Source organism: Pezoporus occidentalis, unplaced genomic scaffold (genome assembly GCF_034315485.1).
Source record: "Pezoporus occidentalis ecotype Australia unplaced genomic scaffold, CSIRO_AGI_Poc_V1 ctg48, whole genome shotgun sequence".
In the NCBI taxonomy this organism is placed as follows: Eukaryota; Metazoa; Chordata; class Aves; order Psittaciformes; family Psittacidae; genus Pezoporus; species Pezoporus occidentalis.
Window position 1 is genome coordinate 3,226,706 of NW_026915813.1, and position 25,795 is coordinate 3,252,500.

Consider the following 25,795-nt stretch of genomic DNA (forward strand, 5'->3'; position numbering starts at 1 on the left):
TTCAGGTTTAACTTTAAACCCAGTAATGGAAAATACTGCACAACAGGCATTTCAAGAATTGGGTCCTTTAGTATTGAATAGTTCTTTAAGATAATGGTGTATCTTGAAATTTGAAACTTGCTACTTAACTATTGAACTAAAATGAGCGTTTAGCCCATGCAGGCTGTAATCCTCATTCCTGTACATTGAATATAAACATGCTTGATTTTCACAACTTTTAACTTTCTGTATTTAACTGCAAGACCTGTTCTGCAAGCTGTTTTCCTCAGGTGGTATACGTGCAATTGTTGTTATCTGCCAATTTATAATAAAGTGTTAGTTGGGAAGGTAACGGAAGTTAAACAATCTTACAGGCATCTGAAATATTCTAGTGCATGAAATTCATAATTTTAATTCATTTAATACCTAAAATGGTGAGCTTTTCTTTTTATATATTTATGTGTTAAAAGAGCATGTAGGAAGCATTGCTACTCTATTGGAATAGGTAGAAGAACAGGGGTTTGTTATTATCACAGACATAGGGAAAGATGTATCTCGGTGGCACCGGTCTATCCTGAAAACCTTACTACAGAGCTAGTACATGCAGTGCAGAATATCTTGTTATTATTGTTGATGGGGGTTCTATTGTAGTTTGGAAGTTAACACAATGTTACTGCTGTCCTTTTAAAAGCTACAGTATTATTTCCATCCTTCAGTAGGTGATATAAAAATAACAATTTCAGTGTCTGAAACAGGTGCTGCAGCACCTAATTTCGAGGTGTGCCCCATATAGTTTGATTCAGAGCCTCGGTTTAGACACCTACATTCTCTACCATATACCTGGAGAGCTGATACACCCATCAGTGCAGTCCAGTCCAATCTCATACGCTGTTCAGAGCTATCTCAAGCTGGAGCATCTGAACTGCAGCTCCCTACAGCTCAAGAACAGGAGCACTGGGAACAGCTTGTGGAAGCTCCAGCTGCTCAGGCTCAGCACGACCTCCCTTTCTTAGCAAGAACTGAGGGGCTTCCTCCAAATGTGCAGTAATGAGAATTACAGTAATGAAAATTGAACACTTGTTGCTGAAGTTGTTTCCTTCTCTGCTTAAGTGCATTCAAACTAACATTTCCTGGTATTGGTGTAATTGGTGCCTTGGAGGGAGGAGCAGGGAAGGGGAGAGTTGGTAATCCAGAGGCTCACATTTGTCCCTTGGTTTCTCAGTTAAGTGTTATAGTCGCTACGAGGAGGAGCAGGAACACCAGACCTTCACAAAAGAAAAGCACCAATGATTTTAATGATCCTGGGCCCATCTTTGTGTGCAGTAATAGCTAACACTAAATCATGACCCTCACTGCATTTTAGTTTGCTTAATTTTAGTGAACTGGTGTCTCTGGATCCCAGTAAGGTTTTGGTATGAGCCGTGCTGGAATTCCTCAACTCTTTTAAGACTAAACACTTCTAGCTAAAAATTATTTTTAGCTAGTTTTTCCTCTTCTTAAATGACAGGTTTTTTTCCAGCTCATTTAAAGTGTACTTACTGAACTGTACCTAATACTAGTATTTACAGTTTTCATTATTTAAATTAATAAAATGGACAAAAAAAGCTGATTTATGTGTTTTAATAAATTATATATATGGTAATTATACATCTGTTTCAGCTCAAAATGTGAAAGAAAAGCAATACATTTTTAATGACTCTTATCTCTCAAAAGTCAAAGAAGATACTTAAGAATGGGTTTACCTGAGTACCTTTGTTGACCTAGAGATAACCTTTCTGTAGGAAGTAATAATGCAAGAGTCCAATTTGTTAGGGTGTAGACTGCTTTTTCTCCATTATAGGGTTCCTCTCCTTTTATAGTATTAATGCATTGAATTTTTTTAATGGTTATTGAAATCATAATTCACCATTCGATTAGTTTAGCAAGGGAGTGTTAGACTTTCTATCTCAAAGATGCTATAGCTGGCTGTGCTTTGAAAAATAAAGTGGTTTATTTCAAACAGAAGTTACTAAACTTCTTATACTGGAATTGCTAAATGAATTTCTGTGGTCTGCTAGGCATGCCAAACTTGAAAGGTGGTAACAATCTCTTTCAGCCTTGAAATCTATAACGATGTGATTTGTAAAGAAATCTTAATAGAATTTAGGCACCAAAATGCAATAGGATAAATGGGAGTTTGGTACCTACCTCCTTTAGTCTATACTCTTGGGAAATTATTTCCATAATTGTTTATGGATTTCTTGAAACGACAAATAAGTATTAATGAAAAAGGCTTCATTACTTCACTGTCACCATTTGATTATTAAATCTGGAATGTTGGTGACAAATAGTATTTTATCTAACTTTCTATCATAAAATTCATAGTTCACTCTACGTTCAAGAAGCTTGCCTAGCAGTTCTGCCTGTTACGAAATATTCTATTTTTAATTTAGCTGAGTCAATTCAGTTTAGTTATTTAAATATGTACATGTTTAAAACACATGTCTGAATAAAATAGAAATTATATATCTACTATCTGTGTGACAACATTGCTCACATAATGTACAAAGTTATATTGGATTGATGTTAAACATACACAAAAAGTGTATTCTGTCTCACTTCTATCTCTGAGCAGATTTAAATTGCAGAAAGGGGGGGTATTGATTTTTTTTTTTTTTTTGACGAGTTTAAGCCTTCGGGGTTCCATACTAATAGAAACAGAAGGCCTTAACTGTAAGGGAATGTCAACGTAGGATGGTTCCAGTGTTACTTGACTTCATTTTTATTGGGCATCATTATACGTTTTGTGTGTTGCTTAATTTATATTTTCTAGAATAAAAGTATATTTCTTGTACTTCCTCACTCATTTGAAAACTTTTAGAGTTTGGGGCTAATTAAGATGTCCAGCTTTACAGACTAAGATACAAAAAGTATTACTGTATGACTTATTTTTTAAACACGTTCAGGAAGGAAGAAGTTTTGTCTCTCCTTTATTTGATGTTGTGAATGAATTATTTGTCTGCAGTGTTTGGCCCTCCCCAAAGGGCTATATCACCTGCAATTATTCATAGAAAAATGCCCTAATTATGAGATGTGTATATTTTATATATATAGTACATGTATAGCTAAACCTATAATTGTATAGAACATGTATATTTATACAGAACATATGCTCTGTAGGCATATGTACTCTGAAAGGTGTAAAACGTGCACATGACTTCAGATTCAGTGAGAAATATTTCTGTATTAATATCTTCAGAAATAGTTATCTCATTTCTTACAGTTCATTTTCATTCAGTGAAACTGTTTCCACAAGTAGTATCTGGCCTGTGAAAGGAAGTTTATATACATGTAATGTGGAGAGATTAAAATACTTAAATTCTATGAAGATGGGATATGTTTGCTTTAACTTCATATTTTTAGTAACAGTAAGACTTTATACTTACTGTTGTTAAAACAACTTACCTATAATATAACCACTGTGGTCTTAAAGTCTGGATATAAATAGGAAGACATAATGAGTTTTGCAAAACCATTCATTTTGATGTTAATGATCATGTTTATTGCAGCAGTGCGTACAGATTGTCAAAGAATGGCATTATTCATTCTCATTTTTCTGGACACTAAATGGCAGAAAATGCCTAAGCTAATTTGCAGTCTAATTGGACAAGATAGACAAATATCGGGGAAGGGGGTTAGCCATACAAGTAGAGTAAACAACGTGACATCAAGTGCAGATATTTTCCTGTTTTCTCCAATTCCTTCGTTTTGCTGAAGCAAAGAATACACAGATAACTTTCGTACATTGCTAGAATTCCTATATGTATAAAATACTACAGCAGCTACACTATTAGGATGAATTGCATTGGGGGGAGGGTTAGGATTTTAATAACCCTTTTGTGTTTCTTCTTAAAAATACCATAGTTTATTTTTAAATGCACAAAGAAAAACAGGTGTTCTGTAACAAAATATTTTTATGCATATCAGCTTGTCTTAACTATGAAAATGTAAGAAAATAGGTGAGCTGGTTTTGTAGGCAGAAGGAAAATGGCTTGTGCCAGAAGATGTATTTTTGTATTACTCTTTGAAAGAACATGGCATTGCAGTCATTGCTATGGATGTGATGCACTTGAATTTTCCCTGGTTACTCTAGATTTATTTGTGGAAGGATAAAAAGCATATGGGGGTTAGGTAAGGGCTTAGTGATGCTATGTAGGAGTCACTTTAGCCAAGAGATGGAAAAGATTCGTACGTGCTGCAACACTGACCTGGAACTGCACGTCTTGTGAGTGCCTGACTTCAGAGGAAAAAAAGCCTGAAGCACAGCATTAGTCTTTCTGTACAGCTAATGTGAGAAGGAATCACACAGAAGAGCACGCTATGTTCTGTGGGTTGTGTTTTGATGTGGGAAATTTGAATGTACATGTTTCCACTTGGTTAGATACCCAGGCCTCTTTCAGAAAGTGGGCTTTTCTGATTTGCCTTGCTAGCAGAAATTTGAAGGATCTGAAAAAAAGCAAAAGACTGTTCTCATCAATAGTAATTCTTACAAATGAAACAAGACAAATCTGCAAGTGAATTCAGTGCAAGTTGTATAGGGATATGATGACTTGTGTAAATAAAAGTTTTAAGGGAGGAAAAAATTAGATTTTCAGTACTCTGTAGGCAATTCACTGAATTACTAGTAGGAAAGGATCAAGATAACAAAAAAACAGTGTACTTACTGAAAACTTCTAAAATATGAGAACAGAGCTGTGGGTGACACTTAGGAATCACTGAATATATGAGGCTGTGTGTATTTCCATGTCCCAGAACCACAGCTGGTTTTTGGAAGGGATTTATGTATGGAGTCCTAGTAAAATCAGAACAATAATGCCAAGACACAGCAATCTTTGTTCATAAATGTTGCTGTAACTTTATGGTTTATAGTAATATTTTCTATTTTGATAGTTAACCACAGAGCTGTAAAGTTTTAAGTAATGTTTCTTGTATACAAAGTCTGTGAAACAGGAATAGAAAATACTTTGTGGAAATGTAATAAGAAATTACACACAGTTTAATAGTTTTTGTATTAGTAATCTGCCTATTTATAGTTTCCTAGCCTTCAGTCAGAGAAGCAATCAGTATGGTCTTCTGAACTGTAGCTATAAGCATGATCTCTTTAAGAATCTTGCAAAACTCAAAAGTTAGGAAAATCTTGGATTTACTTGCAGTCTGTCAGAAATGGTTGCTTTGCCTTTGTGCAGTGTTTTTGATACAGTGGTATTTCTTGTGACTTGTGCCCTGATTTTGTTTGCTACCACAAGGAGTCCTTTGTTTCAAACAAAACCTTGCGGTTAATTTTCTCCTAGGTCTTTTCATGAAAAAGGAAGGTCATGGCTTATAGCATTTGTATTGTCACTGTAAAGGACTGTACAAACTGTTCCATGAACCAGGATGTTTCTGTGATTATTAATTTAATGCTTGCTACATGCTTTTTAAAGTAATATTTTCCTTTTTACAATTTCATTGCCCTGTGTGTCATTTACACACTTGTGTAAGATATAAATAGTATTTGTGAGGATGAATTACAAAGTTATAACTTGCGGATCCATAGTTAACGTGAAGTTAAGATCCCAAGTATAATGACACATTGGAATATTTTAAAGTATATTCCTTCCAGCTGGTATTAACATCAGTGTAGTAGTGAAACAGTATGGTATTTAAGTGAGACTTTAGTTCGATGTATTCTCATCTACAGTTATCAGTAGCAAGTACCAATGCAGATTTTTAACACTTACCCACATAGTTCTTTGTATTTTAATATGTGGGCATGATACAGTTATTTGACATTTTACGATTTGTCCTTTGTTTGCATGCAGCGAGGAGTTATGGGCGAAGACGAGGTAATTCACTTCTGCTTGTTACAGTACAATTAATTCTGATTGAGCTGTTACTGATTATTACGATTAATCCAGATTGATTATAAGCGCTTATCTGCATGTTGTCTTAGTTTGGGGAAGGTGGAGGGTGTGAGGGAAGGAGGGGTGCAGTCTGGGCTGCTATGATCATTGATCTCTCTTTAGAGCTTGAATTACAAATCCTTTAATTGGTTAAAACACTGTAGCTCTAATCATAGTTCATGCTAATGGCTACTTGCTTGCAGCCATTGCCCCCTTTAAAAGTATACAGTTTGCTAGTTGTTCTAATTTTCTTTTGCTTCTGTTGCAGTTACAGTGTACAGAGTAAAAACTTTTAAGCCTTTTATAAACTAAGCAAGAAATCTAGTAGACAGCCCTTAGAAACAGTAAACAGATTTTCATATTATTAGCCATTATATGCTCACTGACCATGCTGATGTAATTGTATGAGAATGTGACCTGTGGTTGTTACAAAGACGTAAAAATGTGAAGCAAAACCCTTCAAGATCTTTAACAGCTTCCAGTTCATGCACAAAATACAGATAACTTTGTCTTTCTTGATCTCTGCATTGGTTTGTAACTGATTGCTTGGTAGCCCTAAATAGAGAGGAATGTTTATCTAGATCATGGTCAATGTATGTAGCAGTGTTTTGATGATTCCTGGCAGATTCTGCTTATTTCTTTTCACTGTCATAAAACAAAAAGGAGCAGGTGTTTAAAAGTCTTATCTTTTTAATTCACAGTCACTGGGAAAATGTGAAACCCTAGCAAATAACCTTTTTGCTCTCTTCATCTAAGAGACATTTAAAAGTAAAGAGGAGGGAGAAGAGAGTATTAAGGAGTCATATGGAGCATGTTACTCTAAATGTGTTAATCCATTGTCCTTTATGTCATCTTAGCTCTCTGAGGAGCTACAGTGCTTTTGGCAAACTGTTACCCACATTAAAGTAAGATTGATCTTTCTGGTATCACTTCAGAACATGTTCTGATCATTTAATTTGTACTGAAAAGACAACCTTAGACTCTCATTGTTCTTCGATTTTAACATTGGTCTGAGGGGTAAAAAATGAATTATTCTGAGCGATTACTCTTTTCTCTTTCCCACCTATATACTTCTGCATATTTTAAATTTGAATTGTCCTAAGCAGTACTTTTAGAGAAACAGAAAAACTTAATTTTCATGGTCCAGAGAGATACCTTCCTTAAGTATAAATTGCATTCTTAACCACACAGAACAAAAACTAAGAGGGGGAAAAAAGAAAAACCAAACCACACTTCAGTGCTTTTGTGGCAATATTCTGATGCCAACAAGTTTATTAAAATTGGCATGGTTTTAAGTCACCAAAGCTTCTTTTTTCCTGCAGTGTAGAGACTTGTAAAGAGCAGATCTATGCTTTTTATAAAGATAACCCAGCTAAATTACAGTTGGTTTAGTTTTAAGGTGTTAAGAATAACTCAAATCTTAGTGAAAATTCTTAAACGTTACACTTGTGCATTTTCCTGTGAGTTACCCCAATTTGAGTTTTATTTCTTCCTTTAGCCACATTTTTCTTTCACTGTCACTGTAATAACAGCTCCATCTTTTCCATCATTCACATCAGCAATTCAGAAATTCATTATTATATCCCCCTTTCATGATTGTGTAACAAAATCTTACCACTTCTTCATATGCATCTTTAAGATCTGATCATTCTTGCTAGTCTTCGTAACTGAAACTCATGTACACATTACTCAGCTGCCTCAGTCTTCATAGCATGATTTTGCTTCTTGTATGTCTAAATATGACATGGTCTGTCATCATTCTTAATGGAAAGGAGGAGCCTGCTACAGCTTTCTGCATTTGCTGTACTCCTCTCCATCGATGCCTACTTGAGACATAAATGTGAAATGCCACCATAAAGATGCACTAATTATAGTCTTCGTTATAGTCCTGTAGTTCTGCTTTTATTTTGTGATTCTCACTACAGCTTAATGTGTTTGGTTGTTCTCTATCATCTTGCATTTTCATTTGGTATTTTTGATATGGTATTTATTTTTTTAATGGATTTAGATATCAAATCATGGTCATTAGGCATCACCACAACATAGGTCATTGGTCATGATGTTTGCTGTCTGTTCTCTAGCCTTGTCTTTAAACACTCAGTTCTCAGGTGGTCTTCTGGAAGTGAATGGGTTTTATACTGCTCTCACCCTAGCTGATCAGCATAATGTATGCAGGTGTTTCTATGGGGCTTTCCTGGTAGTATTCCCCTGAAACGGGATCTGCAGTATGGCTCACAGATAAAGTACTGCGGCACTCTTAATGTCAGATGGCTCCAGTGTTACTGGACTTCATTAGGCATCATTATTCTTTATGCATGTGTCTGGAACCTATTGCTCCTGCTTATAGATTTGCAGTGGGTGAATCTGGAAGAAGTTGGCTATTTGAGATGGAAAATGAACTTGCTTCCCAGAAGTGTGCTAGGTTGTTTTTTGGTTTTATTTGATTGTTTTTAGGAAAGCAATTGAATTAATATTTACTTTCAAAATCGAGTGAGAAACAGGAACTATGGCTCTTTAGAAACAGTGGTAATGTGGGGTATTTATTTTGCTTCACTGAAGTGTGTTTTGGGGGCTTTTTGCAGTTCAAAGACTGACTTATGAATTTAAAATTCTCATTAATCTTTATGTTGCTAATCTAAAGTAGTGAAAGACTGAATAAGCTAAGATGGACATCATGGCCTTCCAAGTAGTTTCATTTTGGCATTCTCTAAAATCTGTAAATGTTAAATAGGGAGGAAATGTCATGTTTTCACTCCCCCCTGCCACCTATACATCTATTTTGATCAGTTTGCATTTGCAGAGCTATGCTGTGAACTTTTAAGGGTAGCTGTACTCTTAATGCAGTTTATTACACGTTAGGGACCACTATAAGACTTCCCTCCAAAACTCTGGTAAATTCAAGAATGAGAAGGATAAACTGGCATTGTGACTTATTTTTCGAGTGTTGCATTTTGCACCTTTATTAAATTTTTCTGCTTTCTTAGAAATTAATTCTGTTCATACATTACCAGTGTCAAATACCTTTTAAAAGAGAAAACATGCCTGTTTGAAACTACTTACTCTGTACCTGTTATTCCTGCTTCCCTCTATTCAATAAAAATGTCAGATTTTTAGGCATGAAGTAGTCTTTTAGGTGATGGAAGTTATCAGTTCATCTTGAAGCTAAATCAGTGGCAGGCTAATGAAACTCACTTAAGCGACCCTTAATATGATCTCTTCCTAAATAAGACCCTTTATTTTAAAAAAACCTACTACTTTCCTACTGGGTGCAGCAGAATAGCTACAGTATAATGTAGCATGAAGTATTATGCTTCCAGAGATGTCAGCTTGGAATCATGAATTTCCTTTTTTAAGTTTAATACATTTTTGATTTTATTAATTTTCCTTTAAACTAATGTGTACTTTTCTAACATCTTGGTGTTTGCGTTTTTACTTTCCAGACTGCTACTCCCCAGTTCTGTAAAATTGCATAACCATGTACTGCCACAAACTATGTTAATGTCTATTATTATCTTTTCTTTTTAAGGCCGTTCTTCCCTCTTCCCAATAGATGATGGCTTGCTGGATGATGGCCACAGTGACCAAGTTGGAGTGTTGAATTCACCCACCTGCTATTCAGCCCATCAGAATGGAGAACGAATTGAGCGTTTTTCTCGGAAGGTGTTTGTTGGAGGTCTTCCACCAGACATTGATGAAGGTGAGCTGCCTGAAAACTAAGCAAACTAAGTTTGGAAGGTCAGGGAGAGAGATGTTGAAAAACATAAATGATGTAGAAACAACCCACCAAACAAAATAACGTGGTGCAATAGGCTACAACTATATATACATTTTTGAGAGTCGATAGATCTGTTGAGCTAATATCATTTTATGTCATCCATCTGTTCTGGTTTTGAGATGACTCAGTTGTCCCTGGTTCTGCACTTGCAGACTGCAGTTGCATGTGGTGTCTGGAATTTGTGCTCCTGCTTACCTTGCATATTCCTTTCCAAATACATCTTTGCCCTTCATAGTTTCCTCTGTCTGTGCCTGCTTGATTCATAGAAAACTTCTGTTCTTAGTTGAATTTCAGATTCTGTTTTACTATTACCTGAGGATCTCACGAGTGGTTTAGAAAAGGTAATATTATTCCTGTTCATAAATAGAGAAACTAAGGCAGAGGAAGGTCAAGTGGCAGAGCACTGTGATGCATTGAACACAGAATGTACTACAGAAGCATGTTGTTACGTGATGCAGTAGGACTTGCTTTGTACAATAGTGCCGATTTGAAGTAATCGCGCCATTTAATATTAGGTTTCTCCTGTGCAGATAAATAAAAGTTACATGCTAGCTTTGTAATGTAAGCAGAAGTCCCTTTACACTGTAATCCTAGAGTACCTTGCAAGCCAAATAAGGTGACTGTGGTTAATTAACTTTCAGACATGGAAAGACTATATTTTTGGTTTCGTAGAATCAGTTACATTGGAAAAGACCATCTTCATTGTGATGCTCCACTGCAATGTACTGAGGGATTTTATTTTAATATACTTCAGCTTTTTTTGATGCATTTTAGCTTCTAATTCAAATATACACTGTTCCCTTTAACACACGTGCTAAACGAAGACACATGGAAATATATTTTGTTTCTGTCCTTTCTGTTTATGTGCTGATGGCAAGATGGGACTGAAATGGAGCGTATCTGTGTCTGATGAGTTACTGCTTTTGTAGAGTTTAGGGTGGTTTAATGCTTTTCCTCATGGCCAAGGTTCTTACAGTCAATGGCAGGAAGAAGAGGCTGGGATAGAAGGACCTCACAAAGTTATGCAGGGGGGCATAGTAGGTCTTGCAACAGAAGGATTAATGGTTATCTAGAAGAACCTCTAAATAGGCATTTTTAAGTTTCTGTGCTTGATCTGTGCATGGTATCTGACAAAAACTGCTAGCATGCTAATTGTGAAGGTACTTACTATACGAGTACCCACCTACACTGTACATCATTAAACAGTAAGTTGTTTCGATTGCATTCAAACCAGATTCTGAATTTAAAGTGCCACCACATCAGTTTTCACCACAGCCTTTAGTTTTCCATATGTTTCTGAAATACTCCTGTTAATAAGCAATAAGAAATAAACATAAGCTTAAAATCAGCAGAAATAACTTCCAAAGCATTAATATTTATGCAGTATGTCTTGTAGTTTGTTTTGTTCATTTAAGTTGGAAATTTTGTTCCTTTTTTCCATGAAATGTTAATCTTTGCCTGATAGTACCTTTTCACATTTAATTGCAACTTTTATATCTGTTTTTAGATGAAATCACTGCTAGCTTCAGACGATTTGGGCCTTTGGTAGTAGACTGGCCTCACAAAGCAGAAAGCAAATCCTATTTCCCACCAAAAGGTAAGAGAGCTGGAATGTTTTGACCTGTCACTGAGTGCAAATCTTACTCTGAGAAACTGCCTCATCTTTTTCCGAAGGGTATAATTTACAGTCCCTGCAAATAGTTAATTCTGCGGTTTCAGTGCAGGTTCAGATATGGTTCCTCTACATACCAGGTTTAGAACCTGAGATTTGTTGTTCTAGCATTTTGCCTGTTTTAGCACTGGACTAATGAATTCTGATTTTCCTTAAATCAGCATTATATAGTTACATGTGTCATTAATCCTAAATTCTGTATTTTAATTTCCATGCAGTTTCCAAAACTGACATTTGGTCAGAATTTTAAGACCAAATCTTGGATAAAAATTTTCATAGGAAGTTATAAGCAGCATTTAGAGAGATGCATTTGGGGGTCTCATCAAGATAATTAGTGTTATGTTTATTTCAGTTTTAGGATAGGAACTTCATTTGAAACACTAACCATTTTTTGATAAATGGTTAAATACTGATATTTGAACCATTTCTAGTGTTGCAGTTAGATTTTTAAATACACAAAGCACTGTAAAGATAAACTTCATTATGCTAAGGTGTGCATCTCTAATTACTGAGCGAAAGTCTTGCGGAATTTTTTGAGGAAGATGCATCTCGCAGAGGTTGTGATGAATATATGGAAGAGGGAAGATGTAATATATTGTTAAAGTAATGGATTCTGGCATTCATTTACAAGGAGATAGTTGTCTCAGCATCTGAACATCTTAAGGATATATTTTCAAGGCTTCCTCATTTAATAAAGCTTTTTGATCTAGTTGGAATAGTTATCATTACCAAAGTAAAAAAAAACAAAGCAAAACAAAATCTGCATTGTAAGCAGAGCTTCTTAAAGCAGAGAACACAGATAGAAAAACTTCATCTGTTGATCTAATTCAGGAAACACTTGTGAATTAGGTGTTAAGTTGATCTCCCATGACTAACTGATCCTTATTTGAAATTTAATAGCACTTACTGTTCTTCAATCTTAAAACTTTATTCTAATTTTCAGTTTACTACATTATTCATTATTGTCTTGTAGTGTAGCCTGGCACATTTAAACTACAGTGTAGGTTTCTCTTTGTAGATCTTCTGGAAACATAGCTTACTGTTAACTGCTGAATGTTAATTGTGTTTGTAGCTGTTTTTTTTTCAGATACAGCCCATGATTATGTTGTAGAAGAATTTCTTAAATTTGTCTTTCTTGAGTATTACTTGCATGTACAGGCAAGAACCATCATACATATATTTAATAAGATGTTGGAAACTGCTAAAGATGAGCTAAATAGAAAGTTTTGAGATTGATCAGTAATTAGCAATTTATAAATTTATACTATATTAGCCCGAGGAGGATTTTGAGGATTTTTTTTCCTAGTTTTAATCTCCAGTTTCTAATTTGTTCCTCTGCATAGAGTCAATTCAGTGTATGTATTTTTGTTCAGTATCATTAGACATTTGACATAATTGCGTCTTTGGAAAGTAATACTATCCAGTTCTGGACTGACTTACATAATGGTCTTCTGTGGGTGAAGAGATACAGCCTGCTCAGTTTTCCAGGCTGTGGTTTCTTCCAGGCTCCCTGCTTACAGAAAGTCCTGAGGGAAGGCCAAGTTCAAAATAAATATTTCCTTGCTTTAAGAAGTGCAAAACGCATCCTGATGCATCAAGGCTGGTTGCCTCCTGAGAAAAACCAACTGCTTGTTCTTAACTAATTACATTTTTGTGTTGGTTCACCACAAAATTAGGCCTAAAGAAAACAGGGATTTAAAAAACTTGACACTAATCTCACAAGGAAACTCTGTTCTGAAGCAGAAAAATTATTCTGTTGAGATCAAGTACAAAGTCTGTAAGTGATCTGCCAACTGTAATGGAGAATTCCTTCCTTTCCGACTTGCCACTGTTTATCAGAATTCTTGCTATTACGTAGTTGGCAAACATACTTATTTATGAAACAATACACATGTCCAAAGCAACTTGCTGAGGTGAGGGCTCCTTCTTATAATAATGAAGCTCTCAAAGAAATGGAGCCGTGAGGATATGCAAATCCAAAGAAGGCCTTTAAAAATGTGCCCAGTTGTTTGTGTGCTCTGTACTATTTATAGTCTATATCAAACAGAGGATAATCTGCTTTAGACAGGACAGTATCCCCAACCTTTTCTAATTGGGTGTTTCTGTTGCCATCTATCACAGCAATTGTGGAGTAGCTTCATCTATTCAAGATTCTTAACTGCTAATTTAGAACTGATGAAAAAAATATGTTGAAAATATTCTATTTCTAGTTTAAGAAGCAATAACAGTTCTGTTTAAATTCTTACCATCTTATTTGATCACACTGGGTAGGATTGAACTCTGGATTCAGGCAAGTAACTGGAGGTGTCTTCATCTGTGAATTAGTGTCTAAGCATCCTTCAGTCAACGGGACTCTGGCCAGTACAGTCAGTGGAGTATAAAGGGCTATTCAGGTCACTGTAACATAAGCACATTAAGCCTGATTAATTTATCAAAACCAAGGATACCTAAAGATTTATATAGGTCTCACAGGTGTAGCATGGCACCTATTGAAGCCCCACACTGTTCTGGAGCACCAGCTGACAGGAAAAGTCCTGTAGAGGATAAATGGTCCTAGACACCTCCATGTCCCACTTGGTCACCACTGACTACATTAACTGGCTCTCTGTACAACACTGCGAGCCTAAACACAGTAACTACAGGAATATGGAAAAAGGTGGTTGCATCTTGAAGTGAATCCTGCTTCCCCCCCTACTCAAAAGTGCCTCAGCTGATACCTACAATTGTGTCAGCCTGCATTTTTTCACTTCAAGTGTATTTTGGAGTTAATTCTCCATCAAAGTGAACAAGTGAAAAATTTATATTTACAAAATTTAATATGGTGATGGCATATCTTTAAAGAGGAATGGATGAAATGCTCTGTGAATTTCCCAAATACAAATTATTCCCATCAACTGTAGATCCAATGTCTTTATTAACCTGCAGTTTACACTGCTTCTTTCTGATTTAAGCTAAGATGTGGCATTGTGTGGGCAAGAAATGCACTGCACTGGGGGCCTTTAGTCTCCTCTCGGGAGAATCTATCAGAACAGCAGAGGAGTGACCCCCAAAACAAAATAGCTTCACTGACTGGCATGGACAGTGCCATACTGGCTTGCGCTGATTTTCTTGTCTCCTCTAAGCCACTAGTGATTGGAGTTAACTGGGGTTTGATAGAACTTAAAGCTGCTCTCTTATTTCTACACAGAATATGCATAGCAGAAGCAGTGTTCTTTCTCCTTCTGGTGAACTTCAATATTATTACGAAATAAAGAAATTATACCTTGCTCAGAAAAATCATGTTAGCTACCAGTGTGAATCTGGTCTAGAATACTTTTGTGTCGGTTTGTTCCTTATGTAATAAATACAAAAAATGAAAAGATTTAGCTTGGTAATACAGCTAAGGCTCTTCAGACTTACCTGGTGGGCTTTCTGTTTCCAGTGCTGAGCCAATACATTAAAAATAAAAACTAAAAAAAAAATCTTGGTCTTGATTCATTGAGAGGTGTCAGCTCACAATACAGATGACTATAACCAGTACAGTATCTTTAGGTGTCAGGGAATGCAGTTCTAAAGCAAATCATCATCTCCAGAAAGATTTGTTTGTCATCTGGGGTAGTTTCCTGAGGATAAGTATTATCCAAGTCACCCACAGTGATTGCCTTTGAAAATAGGAGTATTAGTAATAGTTCCAGTGTTAGGCAGAGGAATTTAGTCAAGTGATAAGCACTAACAGGGGTTACCTAAACTTTGTCTCCCACAGGAGGCATAAATTCTGATAGAAGTGCACAGGAACCAGAAATTTTTAGAAGACTCTGTTTCATCTGGTACTTCTCACCTTGTGAGATACATACAAAACATATAAGCTTTGTCTCTTGGCATGTAATATCTGATCATGACCTGCTACTGTTGGTGTACATATGACCCAAAGGTATGAAGCAGCTTCCTTCAAAGAAAACTATTACAGTAGCTTTGCTTTTCCGTTGTAAACAGACTTGTATTGCTGTTGGGTGTGAAGCTGTTAAATGACTGATGTGGTACCCAAGAAACTAGGGAATTAAGCTATTTTCTAGTACAATAAAACACCTACTTTTCACCTTACCTTCTCTCCATCTTTCAATATGATGTACTTTCTGTCATGCATAATTGTACTACTTCAAAAAAGGACTAGTTAAGCACTTGATCTTCATCATGCCTGCATATGTGACTTACCACCACTATACTAGCTTTGCAGACATTACACATCCGTGATAGTTCATGAGTTACGGATGTTGAGGTGAAAAATAACCCAATAAAATCATATACTGAAAAAGCAGACAGGGCTAAGAATGAAGTTTCTGCCATACAGTTTTTGGCATGTGGTAGCTGTAGTAACAAGAAGAGCCATAATTTATGATGTATAAATGAAATGCCAAAGATATGAGTGCAATTTACTGTTACAAGCACTTTCCAGCTAATGAATATAGACTTGTTGCCTGTGTAACTGGTGTTCTTTGGCAAAGTCTGTGGCTAATGTATAATTAGATAGATCTGTGCAGGAAATGGCCTCGTCAAGGGCAAGTGATGGAGAGTGGTTTGTATACAGACTGTGCAAGTCTAGCCTTCTTTGGAAGGGATTGGCTGTCTCGTGTGCATAGCAATAATATGCGGGACCTGAGCAACTTATCTTTTCTAGCCAGTTTTCTTCACTGAAAGAACTGGTTATTTTCCTCTAGGCTAGATTTAAGGAGCAAAATAAAATGCACTGTAAATCATTGAAGTACTAGAGCTTTGCAGCTAAATTACAGGCAGACCAATTTGATAGTGCAGGCTATACCCTGTCTTTCTCTCTGTCTGCAGCTAAACTCGGACACAAGCCTGTCTTATGCTTAAAATCAAGTGAGATGAAGCCAGGCATGAGTATATGTTTTGCAGATAATGTTGGGAAAGCAATATTAATGTACAGTTTTGATAATCGCTTTCCTTTTATTTCAGGTGTGGTAGGATATAGTAATCCTAATTGTTCCTTCAGCAAGTTCTTATATTTGAATTTTCTATCTTTTTACAAGGTGTCAGATTAAGCACATTAATAGCTGCAGACATACAGGATCATTTGAAGACACTGACCAGCTTTACATATCAGGATCTCTATGGCAGTACTCTTGATTTGCTTTAGGATGAGAACTGATGGAAAATCAGCATCTGTCAAAATATTTTACTTCTGGCTCTGAGTTTTACTTTGTATGCTTGATCCCTTAGTCAGTATCATGTGCATTTAGCACTCCCTTTGATTAATCAAGTTCTGCACTCCTGTAATTCTTGTACTGAATTCTCAATGTGAATAGGAATGTATGTGCCTGGTTTCACACAAGTAATGACAGTTGCATGGGTCTGGTCCCACTGCACCAGTCTGCACATGCCCTCATTCAGTGATTGGGTTTTGCATGAGTAACATGTGGATTTTAAATTCTGAAATAAATACTGAAAGATATCCCCATTTAAAATGTATTTTGAATTGAAATAATCACTAACTAAGCTTGAGTTAAACAGGTTGTCACTAAAACTATTGCTCAGCAATAAAAAATGGACTTCACAAGGAAATGTTTCGGTCCAAGGCCAAAGATTCCCTATGGCATATTTGTTAGGAAAGTAAGAAAGATTTATGTAAAAACACAAAATAGCTAAAACCCTGTTATGTATACCTTGTAGGAAGCTGTGATATGACCATGGTATGAGGGGTGAGAGATGAGGTACAAGTTATTTGAAAGAGCAGTATAGGCCTAGCAGCTTTTTCTTTAAATCCTACTTTGTTCTGATATATCTGAAATCAGTTATGCATTTGTGTCTGTAATGTTACATTCTTCTCAATATATTATGGTCCTTTTAAAGTGTTTGGGGTATTTTTGAGTACAACCCTAATTGCACACTTGGGCACCCGTAAAGTAAAAATTCTGCATATATCATAACGCTGTAACTGTAAAGTAGTCTAACGTGTGAAGTTCTTTGCTTGTCTGGCTTTGCTTAGACTGTAGTATTAAATAAGCATTTTAATTCTTATTTTTGTAGCGTTTGGGAGGTTTGCTGGGTCACTTACGTAACAAAGTACTTTGATCTAATCTCTAGAATAGACATAAGTCCTTTGTGCCAAGTCGGATTTTCATTGTATAATGTCCCTTGCTGCCAATGAATTATGTTCAGCCTGGACTTCCAGTACACGATAGGGCAGACATGTTTGCTTTTATTTGTTATTAGTCTCTTTTGACAATTGTTTTAAGGATAGAAGGTCTGTTGATCATGGCAAGGTAGTACATAGCTAAAAAAGTTGACTAATAACAAAGAATCGGTTTGACTTACTTTTGGAGTAAACACGTTTGTACGGAGAAGTCACTGGCAAAGATGACTAAGAAAAATAAAGATAAGAGGAAAAAAATAGCAGTTGGTTTGGCTTTCTTTCCAGGTTATGCATTCCTCCTGTTCCAAGAAGAGAGTTCTGTTCAGGCCCTGATTGACGCCTGCATTGAAGAAGATGGAAAGCTCTATCTATGCGTTTCCAGTCCTACTATCAAGGACAAACCAGTAAGTAAACAGTATATGGCCTGCAGGCTGTAGCTGCCATCTGTCCAAAGCTGCATTTAAAATGATGACGAATATAATCAAAAGCAAACTACCGCTGGCAGAGCTCAACATCTGGAACAGTTGGATGATTTTAAAATTGTAGTGTTTTGAATTAGTAGGATTAAAACAGAGCACCTAGACATGCTAAGCTAATGGGGTTATGAATGTTTGACAGTTTATATAGGCTGATGAACATGTATCCATGATGTAGTGAAACTTAAAGTAGCATATCATTTTCTTTCCCAATTTAATAGGTTCAGATCCGTCCCTGGAATCTAAGTGATAGTGACTTTGTGATGGATGGTTCCCAGCCACTTGATCCTCGAAAAACAATTTTTGTTGGAGGAGTCCCTAGACCATTAAGAGCTGGTGAGTGTAATCTGTGGCTGGTTTTACAAGTTGGAGATTATTGGAAATAATTGGAATTATGCATACTTTTGTACTGTTACATATGGATAGCTATAGATATATTCATAAAAAAAATAGAAGATTGTTGTGATAGTTACAGTAAGCACAGTACAATACTTGTTGTATTACATTTCCCTAGTAACTGTTTTCATCTGGCTTTTGCCAAAAATCACTGTTCATCATTAAGATTTACTGGAAACTGTTACATGTCTAAAGCTGTAGAAAAGATTTTGGTCATATTAGCAAAACTGTAGTGTAACCTGTGTCACAGAAGAGTTTTTACAATAGCACTATGAGAACGTCTCTGCCACACTCTATGAGAATGTGGAGCTCTATTTGTACTTGCTTATCATTGTGCATTAGCTACTTTTCTACTGCCATCAGGTTGTTAATATGGACAAGGCAAAAAAACAGGTGATGAAAGAGTAGGATTAGAGAAAAAAGGAAGAAATTCAGAGAGCTAGCACAGTTTGTATGGCACAACACTATATGAGCTTGCAGGACTCTTTCAAGACTCTTGTTGGAGTGCATGAAGATAAAATTAAATGTTTCTGTAGCTGAGGAATGTTTGGTCTACAACCTGGACAGTCTGCTTTGTGAGATTGACTACAGTAGCCTTTTACAGTATTGTATGGTGGCCTTCTAGTGAACAGGTTGAAGTGAATCTTGGGAGCAGAAGCAGAACACACAAATCCTGTTTCCTATTAGAATGACTCCTGGACTTCATTAGTTTGTAATTAATTTTATTCTTGCAGAAAGATGAGCTTTCAGATGGAAGATGTAGGAGAACCAAGAAGTAATAGTGCAGATTTGGGGTACAAAGATCTTAATTTTTTTCTGTCTTGGACCTGCAATGCTAAAGCTTTTCTGTTATTTTGCTTCTAAAAGTATACTTTTGACTGTAGTACAAATTCAGTAAATGAGTATAAACACAGCATGCTCAATTTCCAACTCAATTTAATTTTTCTTTAAATTCAGTCCAAATATTTCAGATTACTATGCCGAATGTCTCTGATAAACTTTAATGGATATATTCTTATGCTTAGCTTTCATGTGCCATGTGTATGTGAAAACGAAACTTTCATGGCATTGTGAAATAAGAATCATGGCTTCATAAAAGCAGTAAAACGAGAGGAGACTTTTCAAATAACTCTTGAACATCAATGACTGCTGACACCTTTATACCTTAGTGTAGAGGATACTAATCCTGGAAAAGTATTTTCCACCTAAATGAATTGCAAAACTGAATTCAGTATAAAATTATTATAGATTACTAAAATACTTGATCTATAAAATGGGAGATTTTTGTTTCTATGAACTTCTGTACGTATGGTTAAGTGTAGCACTGTAAAGACAATCAAGCTCTGTATAGCTGATGAAAAGATGCTAACTGCATCTTTAAATTCAAGTAGGACATAGAGCATTAAGACAACCAGAGAACATGTACCAAGGCATTTGTGGTGTGTGGATCTATTTTATACAGCTTGCATTCCATGCCTGCCCAAAGATCTTTTGCTGTAATCCCCTGAAGAAAACTGCCCTGGAATTTCAATTCCAGGTTATCAAGGACTGCAAGGACTTGCAATTCCCTTGTTCCTTGGATGTATGTATCCACTGTAGGACGGATCTGTCTGCTGAGTATTTCATAGCTTAACATGCTTTTATATTTCTTGTTATTCCTGTTACCTCAGCTTTTCCAAAATTAGTTATTAAAATTAACTTTTCTAGTGTTTTTAAATACAAGCGTTCTACTAAATTTGTGCAGTAAGAACATTTTAAATGAACATTATTTTGTTTCTTAATAGTGGAACTGGCTATGATCATGGACCGTCTCTATGGTGGAGTTTGTTACGCAGGAATTGATACTGACCCTGAGCTGAAATACCCAAAAGGTGCTGGACGTGTTGCTTTTTCCAATCAGCAGAGTTACATTGCTGCCATCAGTGCTCGGTTTGTTCAACTTCAGCATGGCGATATTGATAAACGAGTAAGTCACACAGACATATAAATCAATGTCAGAATGATTATTTATAAGGGAACTTCTTGGTGTAGTAACATTGCATATGATTGGCTCTTATGCCAGCTTCCATGTTTCTTTTAGTATTTCTGTAACACTACTAGTTCCAAGAGCTAAACCATGAATGCCCCCAAACGAGCAAATTGCATTCCCCAGAGCATCAGTTTGTTCCTTGGACATATGTTAGACCATATGTTCTTTCAGTTCTGGAGTTCCTGGTTTTGTTGTGTATGAGCAAAGGGCTTCCAAATCTTCATCTCTTCCTTGTTCTAATGAAACCAAATACTGTGATAATTCCTCATTCATAGGAAGCTCTAGTATTCATTTGCTTCAGATTAGCTTTATATTTGCAGCTGCCTTTAATTTCAGCCATAATTGTCAGTGCTCAGCACTTCAGAAAGTCAATCGAGTTCAAAACCTAAAGTACAAAAGTCCCATCATTTCTGTTTGAGAGCATCTTCTTAGTATTTACCAGTGCACATTTCTGGCTACTACAGATGCTTATTGGTAGCTAAAGCAAAACTAACTTTTAGTAAGAATCTAGTGAACTTCATTACTCCTAATTAGAAGTATAAGAGTAGGAAAGAAAACTGGCATTGAAATTATGCCAGTTTTAAGTGTCCCTGGTTTTGATGTCAAGCGCTACAGAGATAGACCCTGGTATTAATAGATGTTTTCTTTTCTTTTTTTTTCTTTTTTTTTTTTTTTTTAAGAGAAAAAGTCTTAGAGGAAGAAGGGTTGGGTAAGTAAAGTAGTTCAAGGTCCGGTCTCCTCTACAGATCAAAGACACAGGAAAAAGAAAGTAGTACAGTTAACAAAAGTCTGCTTGTAGGGAGGTTATGTGTGCTTCTCTCCTTTCAGACAGACAAAGTAATAGAGCTTTACATCTGTCTCTCAGATGCCTGGTGAGCTGAAATCCCCAAACATGGCCCTTTCCAGAGGATGAGTGAGTCTGAATGTGGGTAGTGGACCAGGCTTCAAGTTCAGATGTGAGGGCTGCATGTTGTTGGTGGGATTTCTGTCCTTGTGACTTGCAGTTGACTTTTACTGATAGCTCTACCTTTTGGCTAATTGTGTAACCACAAAAACAGCCCTCACACTGAAACTGTGTGAGGGAAAATGAAACTATTAATCATCTTGCATTTGAGTATTTGGACAAAATGGAAGTAGCGACCAAAATTCAGAACTCCCAAAGAGATGCTAAATGGGTATAGCTTAGTCTGTTTCATGAATCATCTGCAGCGCATTTGGCTGTGAAGTGGCCTGTCTTTCAAGTTGGAGGTGCACAGGTAGGTCCCATCCAGATTAGTTCTCCCTCAGAGGTGGGAGATGTGGACTTTAACCCTGTAAAGTAGGGGAGTTCTGTCTTGGTCTTCATCTTTGCATGGGAGTGTCCTTTGCAGTAAAGGAGTATATGATAGATTTGCAGTACTATCTCGTGAGAAGAAAAGATGTGTGAACCTACCTTTGAAGGCTGCACTTCCAAGTATGCTTGTGTGTTGTCTTGTTGGGATTTTTATTATAGGTTATGAGAGATTGTAAAGGCTCTTTGGATTCTGAGCAGCCATCTGAAATGACCGGTTGCTGTTTGCACTGAAGGGATGTAACTTGCTGATAACACTAAAGTACTTCAAGTACAGTGGGCAGTTAAGTCTCCAGTATAAAACAGCAGGCATGAGCAGCAGGCCTCTGGGAGCTTAGACAAGAAAAAAACCCCACAAAATATACCTCAGATACTAGATTTCAGAAGCACGATATTTGAGTTATGTCCATGAGAATTAATTTGTCAAAACAGTAGTCATGATTTCTTCAATGACTATTAAAAGAGGAAAAAACAAGATCTAGGCTTTGTCTTTAATCATCTAAATTTCAGTTTCTTTTTTTGATTGTTAGAATTTGTGTTGTTTCTTTAGTATTGCTTTTCGAATACTTGAAATTTATTATTTTTTACTCAAGTTTTCTCTTAAATGTGGAATTTGGGCATTTTCATTATCATCATTGATTTTTCTTATTTTTATGACAGTGCTACTGCTGAAGTGTTCCACTTGCAAAATACAGCAGTGCCAAATCTAAGTATTTTAATAATTTTGTAAACCTCTTGATGGGGAGGGCTTATGAAATCTTCGTTTATTTCAGAGGGGGTTTAATCTTTATTTTTTGAATCATCTTCTCAAATCATATGGTTAGTCCTTATTATTTATATAATTATATAGCTGTATTTATATAACCCATTTTTTTTGCATTACTGACGAGTAATAGAGGACAGTCTTTTTAGGGAACACTTTAACTCTTAGCTGTTTCTGAAAGTATGAAAAAGCTATTTTCAGAAAAGTTTCTTCCTCCATAGAGTTCATATACTAATGCCGTTTCAGGCTCTGAAAATACTCTCATATCAGTACTACTGCTGATTTATAGATGAGTGAGCAGTTTGTGTAAATCTGTTAACCATTGTTTTTGTAAATGAGTAAGATAGTCCTGCTTGGCTACTGCCTTCATCTGAGATGTGTCTCTATGCCTGACAATAAATCCATATATTATATATTTCAGTGACTCTTGAAGGCAGGCTGTTTCCCTACCCCTTACCTTAGCAGTAGCCTTTCTCTACCAGTTACATCCAGTTTCTGCAGGCCTGCTGTCCTGTCACATTCTTTTCATAACCAGTTCTGTCTGTGTAAAAATTTTTATACATTGCTGAATTTTGCAGTTCACCTGTTTATTCTTCTGAATTTCAGTTTAAAAGTATTTATAGCTTTTTTTTTTGCACATACCTTTTCCTGCCTTAATTGGAAATCTTAGTGTCACAGTTGCTTAGCAAACATTGTCTGTGATCTTAACTTCTTCCTTACCTAAGTACTCTGCAGTTTCTCCAGTTCTTTTGATGTGCAGATATGTTTAGTTTCTCTAACAGATGTTTTTCTTCAGTAAAGTGCTCCTTATCCTGTTTTATCATGTATGAAAGTTCAGCTCCAAACATTTCCTTGAAACTCATTTGGAATTTTCAGCTCCAAACAATTCCTTAAAATGTTAACTTTCATGTGCCAGCAGTCTGCATCCGCTTCATGTAATACTTCCATTCCCCAAACTGCTTCTCTGATAACTTTGAAATCATCTTCATACCAATCTTGGTGCACTAAAGCACTGGAGCTTGAAATATATGCTGCTTCATGCTTTCAGTAATTCTGAACCATGGACACAGTCACTGCGTAAGGTACCTGTTTATTGGAAAGTTTGACTGTAATTTGTGATAAGGTAGGTTGTTGTAGTGAATAAGTAGTGGGGCTTGTACTGAATATAGATTACTGGAAGAAGCATACTCTATTTCAAACACAGATGCATTTGACATGTCTAATATGACCTCTACTTCTGAAGCTGAGAACATGAAGATTATAATGCTGTAAAACTTCTGAGTGGGTAGCTGTAAGTGTAGATTTTTTTCCTCTGGAGACAGAATGGAAGAAAACAGCATTTTAAACTTCATATTATTTCAAGCATACTTTGAGTGAATTGTATGTAAAGTCAATGTCTTTATGTAGCAATCTTCTCAGGAGATAGTATCTCGGAAAAATATCTCTTACATCAGTGAGTTTTAGTATGAATTGAAATAACTCTTTTTGCCAACAAAAGGCAGAAAATACCATCTTTAAAAGTGAGGAAAATATGGAAGACAACAGCACATTCCTTAATGATGGAGTGAACTCATTTTGTGTTTTATTATGAAGCTGTTCTTCCTGTCTCATCGCAGTCTGTAAGAGTTCAGTTACACAAAGACATAATGCAAATTTACCACTGGATTTCTGCCACTTTTCCACTCAGGCAGTCAGATGAGTTTGGGAGAAAGACGCTGTGTAAGACAGGTGTTTCTAGCAGGCTGTAGATTTTAAAAAGCCGATTTGCAAAATATTTTTGGAAATACATTGAATACAAATTTCTAAAGCCACAGAAAGGGAAAGTAATAAATGACAAGCATCTGTAGCTCCAAATTTGACTGTATTTTGGAAGCAGGGAGTGAATTTGCAGGAAACAGGAGTGCTTAAAGGTCTGTATTCCAGCCTGCAGAAAGTACTTTTAATTTGCACAAAGAAATAGTGCGTGCAGAGACTTACACTTAATATTTAAAAAAGGTTAATGTATAAATGGTTGCATTCTTGTATGTTCAGTTATTTTTTGCTAAACAGTATGAAATTGGATACCATGTTGGGGTACATTTGGGAGCTGATGAGATGAATTGAGAGACCTTTTGGCTTGTTTCTTGTTTTCTACACATACTTCAATATCATCATTTGCCAAGAACATCCTTCCAGAGTAAGGAGGGGTTCTCATGTAGCTATTTATTACATATATAATGTACTTCTAAAGATCTGCCTTCAAATGTTCTGCTTTTACTAAATGGATAGATCTGTATCTGGTAAAGAGTAATAGCTGGTTAATTAGATAAAGGCACTAATATGTCCGATTTTAGACTTCTGGTTGGTTGGGGTTTTTTAACCAGAAAAAACTCAAATGCCCTCATATAACTTTTAAGTAGGAATAGGCATTAACTAGAACTGTTTCTGGTTTACTCCAACAGGTGGAGGTAAAGCCATATGTGTTGGATGACCAGATGTGTGACGAATGCCAGGGTGCACGATGCGGTGGGAAGTTTGCTCCTTTCTTTTGTGCCAATGTCACTTGCCTGCAGTATTACTGTGAGTTTTGTTGGGCAAATATCCACTCTCGTGCAGGACGTGAATTCCATAAGCCATTGGTAAAGGAGGGGGCTGACCGCCCGCGTCAGATCCACTTCCGCTGGAATTAAACATGGTGAACCAGCATCTCCATAAGGAAAGAAGGGTGCATGTGGCTTACTGTGTTTGAAGATACTGACATGCAGAAGAAATAAGTGCATTCTTCTGCTTTTCACCCCAGCTATCAATACATGCATCTTTTATCAGCAGCCAAAACACTACAAGCCTCTTGTTTTTCACCAAAACCCTACATCTCAGGCTTACTAATTTTTGTGATATTTTCATGTTAAAAAAAAAAGAAAAAAAAATGTTTTTTTGTATTTTCTCCAAGTTATTTTTATATGTAAAGTTAAAACTAGATATGAGAATGTTTTTGCGTAGGGGCACACAGTCTGCTGCTATATTTAGTGGGTGAAGCGTGCACTTATTTCTAAACATGGGTTTTTAACTTCAAGATCTGCCCCAGTAATTTACCAAAGGTAGCAAAATAGTGAAGATGGAATATGTCTGCTACAAAAAGCTTATTTTTATTGTTGTTGCTATTTTCAGTGTATACATAAACTAAAAATTAGGGTTGATTTTTTGCTCTCCATTTTGACTTGCAAGAAATAATACCTCAAGATAATCTGATTTATTAGCTATTTTTAAACATTTTTAATCACAAGCTGTATTAGCTTTGCTGCTATATAGGTGTTATGTGTAATGCCACCTATTAATACGGGATTG

General features: G+C 36.2%; 1 protein-coding gene across 5 annotated transcripts in view; it reads left to right on the forward strand.

Moving 5' to 3' along the window:
• The window catches only part of CPEB2 (cytoplasmic polyadenylation element binding protein 2), a 54,237-nt gene that overhangs the window by 25,346 nt on the left and 3,096 nt on the right, over window positions 1–25,795 (forward strand). For 2 of the 5 annotated variants that reach the window (XM_062636398.1, XM_062636400.1), the window contains 6 exons: window positions 9,427–9,597; window positions 11,183–11,272; window positions 17,763–17,881; window positions 18,175–18,289; window positions 20,134–20,315; window positions 24,913–25,795. The exon at window positions 24,913–25,795 is cut by the window's right edge and continues 3,096 nt beyond it. In XM_062636398.1, the coding sequence (XP_062492382.1) occupies window positions 9,427–9,597; window positions 11,183–11,272; window positions 17,763–17,881; window positions 18,175–18,289; window positions 20,134–20,315; window positions 24,913–25,140 (905 nt within the window). In that variant the 3' untranslated portion in view covers window positions 25,141–25,795. Of the gene's footprint in view, window positions 1–5,819; window positions 5,844–9,426; window positions 9,598–11,182; window positions 11,273–17,762; window positions 17,882–18,174; window positions 18,290–20,133; window positions 20,316–24,912 lie in introns of all 5 variants that reach the window. The other 3 variants (XM_062636399.1, XM_062636401.1, XM_062636397.1) reach the window with 2 other exon arrangements.